Source organism: Protomyctophum bolini (genome assembly GCF_963924005.1).
Source record: "Protomyctophum bolini genome assembly, chromosome: 21".
NCBI lineage: Eukaryota > Metazoa > Chordata > Actinopteri > Myctophiformes > Myctophidae > Protomyctophum > Protomyctophum bolini.
This window is the reverse complement of record NC_137882.1, coordinates 1,947,375-1,952,374: the sequence shown is the minus strand read 5'-3', so window position 1 is coordinate 1,952,374 and position 5,000 is coordinate 1,947,375. Positions and strand designations below refer to the sequence as shown.

General features: G+C 42.2%; 1 protein-coding gene across 2 annotated transcripts in view; it reads right to left on the bottom strand.

The window, feature by feature from the left end:
• rnpc3 (RNA-binding region (RNP1, RRM) containing 3) overlaps positions 1-4,769 on the bottom strand; it is a 37,960-nt gene extending 33,191 nt beyond the window's left edge. For both annotated transcript variants that reach the window (XM_080794339.1, XM_080794338.1), the window contains exons 1-4: positions 4,711-4,769; positions 2,165-2,373; positions 1,923-1,970; positions 1,692-1,801 (exon numbers count right to left, since the gene is read on the bottom strand). In XM_080794339.1, the coding sequence (XP_080650465.1) occupies positions 1,692-1,801; positions 1,923-1,970; positions 2,165-2,371 (365 nt within the window). In that variant the 5' untranslated portion in view covers positions 2,372-2,373; positions 4,711-4,769. The remainder of the gene's footprint in view (positions 1-1,691; positions 1,802-1,922; positions 1,971-2,164; positions 2,374-4,710) is intronic.
• Between the last annotated feature and the right edge of the window lie 231 nt (positions 4,770-5,000).

Below are 5,000 nucleotides of genomic sequence, written 5' to 3'. Positions count from 1 at the left end.
GAGAACATGTGATGGTATCGTACCTACCCTAGGGGACACGGGGAGAACATGTGATGGTACCGTGCCTACCCTAGGGGACACGGGGAGAACATGCCAACTCCACACAGAAAGGACCTTTCTTTGCTATGAATTCCTGTATTGTTTTAAACCTTCTCTCTCCCCACCAAAGAGGTCCAGGTGTTATACCATAAGCACGAATTGAATTGAATTAAATTGAAATTAATTGAAATTAATTGTTCTAATTTGCTTATTTCCATTGCTCAAAAATCGTTTTTTTTTAATAGCCTCTCTTCATCATACTATAATTCAGCGAATGTCTGAATGTCTGTATGTCTGTCTGAATGTCTGAATGTCACTGACAGCGCATTATCTCATCATTAACTGCACGAATCACTCCCACTTTTCACACAGGCATGGACCATAATTATATGGAGGGCGTAACGGAGCCCTTTTTCCCATTTGACATATTAATGATTAATAATGAATTTATTAATGAATAAAAACAGCCGTTTACAGCCGTTTATCCGTGGTCTATCTCCGACCGAGCCACACTATTAGCACACATCTCTCCATGCCAAAAAAAATCTGCACGCTCCCAGAAACCGGCTAGGCTACTTTTTACAGCTGTCATATTTACTGTACAAATATTGTTTTTACATCACCACACGATGGGCGATGGGCAATGCGCCCGGGCGCAGTACCCCCCAAGGCCACAAGAGGGGGGCAAATATCTCACAACGGGTAAGGGCTAGTAATGTAAAATTGTAAATAATATCCCAAGCGGCAACACATTACTACTTAAAAATAAGCAAAATAGCACTAAAACCCAACCCCCATTGAGGGCTTATAATATGGGGAAATAGCCAATAATGCACTTTTGCACAAAATAACACCTGGACATCTTTGGTGGGGACATAACAACTACAAATAACACCTGGACCTCTTTGGTGGGGACGTAACAACTACAAATAACACCTGGACCTCTTTGGTGGGGACATAACAACTACAAATAACACCTGGACCTCTTTGGTGGGGACGTAACAACTACAAATAACACCTGGACCTCTTTGGTGGGGACGTAACAACTACAAATAACACCTGGACCTCTTTGGTGGGGGACGTAACAACTACAAATAACACCTGGACCTCTTTGGTGGGGACGTAACAACTACAAATAACACCTGGACCTCTTTGGTGGGGACGTAACGACTACAAATAACACCTGGACCTCTTTGGTGGGGACATAACAACTACAAATAACACCTGGACATCTTTGGTGGGGACGTAACAACTACAAATAACACCTGGACCTCTTTGGTGGGGACGTAACAACTACAAATAACACCTGGACCTCTTTGGTGGGGACGTAACAACTACAAATAACACCTGGACCTCTTTGGTGGGGGACGTAACAACTACAAATAACACCTGGACCTCTTTGGTGGGGACGTAACAACTACAAATAACACCTGGACCTCTTTGGTGGGGACGTAACGACTACAAATAACACCTGGACCTCTTTGGTGGGGACATAACAACTACAAATAACACCTGGACATCTTTGGTGGGGACGTAACTCAACTACAAATAAAAGGTAAGAAAGCCTTCTAGCATGGAATTCTCCTTTAACCGCGGCTAATTCATTCAGAATCATTATGTTTTTTTTAACGCTGCGTGAATTATAAACGCACCTGTCGGACACGGGCGGGTCCTTCAACGCCACCACGTGATCTTGACCTTTGGCGAACTCTACGACCAGGACGTGGTTGAGGATCTCCAGCTGATGGAGTCTGCCCAGAGCCTGGAAGACATTTATTTTACATAGATTGTGCATTACATTCACCCATTCACACACACACACACATTCACCCATACATTCACCCATTCATACACACCATGAAAACCATGTTGAATACAAATACCTTCCCTGCTGACTTCTCACTGCTGAAGGTCGCAAACGCTGCATGTTTCTGTGGAGATAGAAAATATATATATATTATCAGTGGTAGTGGGTATGTCAGTCGTTCTTCAAAAATATCACACCTACAAGCTCGTAACGCTATGAGCTTGTAGATCTGCTATTTTTCAATAGCTAAAGTACAACATAATGCTTAAAACACCAAAAGGGGGTTCCCGTCCAGCCCAGAACCGGGTCAGAACCTACCAGCGGTCCTTTGTGCGCCAGGTGTCGGACAGAAACGGCTCCGAAGTACTTCAGCAGCTCCTGCTTGTCGCTGCGGCTCAGCTCGGCCGGAAGGTGTCGGACCAGCAGAGTCTTGGCCTCCCGGGTCCGGACAAGCGGCTCGGTGTTCTGGTTCTGGTCCTCTCTGGGTCCGGGTCCGGAGCGGAAGGCTGGTTCGTACTGGTCCATGTCTGGAGAGACAGGAGACACAAGGAGGGACCAAACAACAAAAAGGTGGTGGTCACTGATTGCATGGATTAAATGCTCATACAATTGAGAAAAAAAGACCCCAGTTTACAATGTTAGGCATTTAGCAGACGGTAGAACGGTAGGATATCTGTTAGTTCTTTAACTATATAGAAGTGTCTATTTGTACGTCTCTAAATGCTTTGATGAATTGAACAAGGTGGACCCTGTTGTAAACAAGTGTAATGCTTAATTGGGGTCGTCCACTCACAGTTAACAGTCTTTGTATTGAGTTTGTGCTTGAAATGTATATATCTAACTAAATCTAAATCTAAATGTATATATCTATTATTAGTGCCGATTAATAATCGATTAATTGACCCCCCCCCCCCCCCCCCCCCATGATTATTTTTCGATTTTATTATTTCATAATCGAAAATATTTTCGATTATGAAATAATAAAATCGATTTCGGCGACTCCGACGATGAATCGGAAAATCGATTAATCGGTGGAATCCATAATATCTGAACGATGAAACTATGAGTACAGAATGCTATGTCTACATAATACAGTATGCTATCTAAATTACATTTCATTTCATTTCAACCTTTATTTAGTTCTCACACTGAGAGGGCTGGACTCTCTTTTTCAGCGGTGCTGAGATTATGACAACAAAAACACAACAATGTAAACCCCCAAAAAAAAGACAAGGATAAAAGAACATTTCATCACAACATCAATATATCAATATATAACATAATGTTTAAAACACCAAATTGAGTTAAAACAGGTACAATTGAGATTGACCGAAGTTGATCTAAAATACTGTACATCATTTTAGCCTAAGTTGCATTCGGCTCTAGGACCGTTATTGTTTTGGAAATTGAAAACTGAATATTTTTTTGGAAATTGAAAACTGAAACAGTTTTGGACAAAACCGCCGGATTTCAGGATTTCGGTTCAAATATAGCAAAAATAGCTCAAAAAACCCCAAGAAAAAACCCCAAGAATATATGAAATATAGTCTTAGCACAGTGGGTTTTAAAAACCTTTTCATATTTAAGGTCCATTATGTGTTAGGCATTTGTGCCACGGAACCACCAAAGCTTCTCAGACCCAAAACTAAAGAATATTGTGAGATAGCAGGACAAATCATATTATTGTTATTGTTATTCTACATTCTATCATTGTGTAGACTTCTTGTGAATTAAATAATGCAGATTTGCAAACAATAATTTAACTCTTGAAGGCGCTACTTTAATTTTATGCTCCCAAGAGTTAAATATCTAATAATTAAGGGTCCATTTGGTTACCAACTGTCCATCAATTAGCTGGGTGCTGCTGGGGACCACCTGGAACCTCCTCAAGGCCCACTGGTGGTCCCCGGACCACCGGTTGTCTCTAATTAGCAGACCTTGTGTTGAATAACTGAACTGTATTTTTCTTCTCTGCTTTTTCTTCTAACTGCCAATCAATCAATCAAAGTGTACGTGCGCGCGTGCACGACCGTTACGTGTGCCAGGCACGCATTGCATGCACACAGAGTACGCTACGCTCGCCTTCCTACAACACGGTGGGGTGTCGCTTCTTCTCGAGGACAGATCTACAAGTCCTACAACACGCTGACTAAAAGGTTTGGCATGAAAGAGAGACTGCCTTGTTTGCTTGTGACTCTAATATATTTATGATGTTTTAGTCCAGTAAGCGGTTCCCAAAGTGGGGGTCCTTGAGGCAGTTCCAGCTAGGGGGGTCCCCAACTAAACTATGGTTCGGAACCAAATGGACCCTTATGTTATGGGTCTGTAACTCAAGAGTATACAAATGAAACCAATTGTTCCAGCGTTAAATTCAACATAGATTTTTACAATATAAATCGGGGGTCCCCGAGATTTAGAAATGCATTCCGTTTAAAATGGGCGGCTGTAAAATACGGTATGCATGAAAACGGTTGAAAATGACTGTCGTAGGCTACAACAAATGGGGGGGGTCCGCGGGCTAATGCACGTCAATTCGGGGGTCCTTGACATAACAACGTTTAAATGACTAGTAGAGCCGTACAAACGGGGGGTCCGCGGGCTAATAAATGTCCATTTTGGGGGTCCTTGACAAGGATAAAGTTTGGGAACAACTGTTTTTTTAGCCAGCTGGGAGGAGGAGGCTAATTAGAAGCTAGCTCTACTAAACTATATGAGAGACACTTCATTGTTTAGATAAAGTTACTACTTTAGCCTCCATCATATTATAAAGTAAGCATTATTCAATGTCAGTAACACGTTATGGTTAATACGTTACATTATTAATAAATAAATCTAGTATTAATACAGTAAACGTCTTTACTAACCTGCAGTATCTGTGCAGCATGCTAACCGACCACAGCTAAACTATCAGCACGGTGCATTTACTTCCGCACACAACACAACAAGCTCCGCGGCCATTGGCTGTTCCACGGTGGCCCCGCCTACAAGCCGTACGGCCATTGGACGGTCTTGTATTATTATTTTTCTGTGTCACCAACGTTGTAGTTTGGTGTTTTTGCCGGCAGATGTCACCCTCGGCACGACAATGAAAACAGGCAGGCTTTGCTGGCGTGTATAATTCCCTCATTTCAGTTCAATTCTCCTTAATACTTTC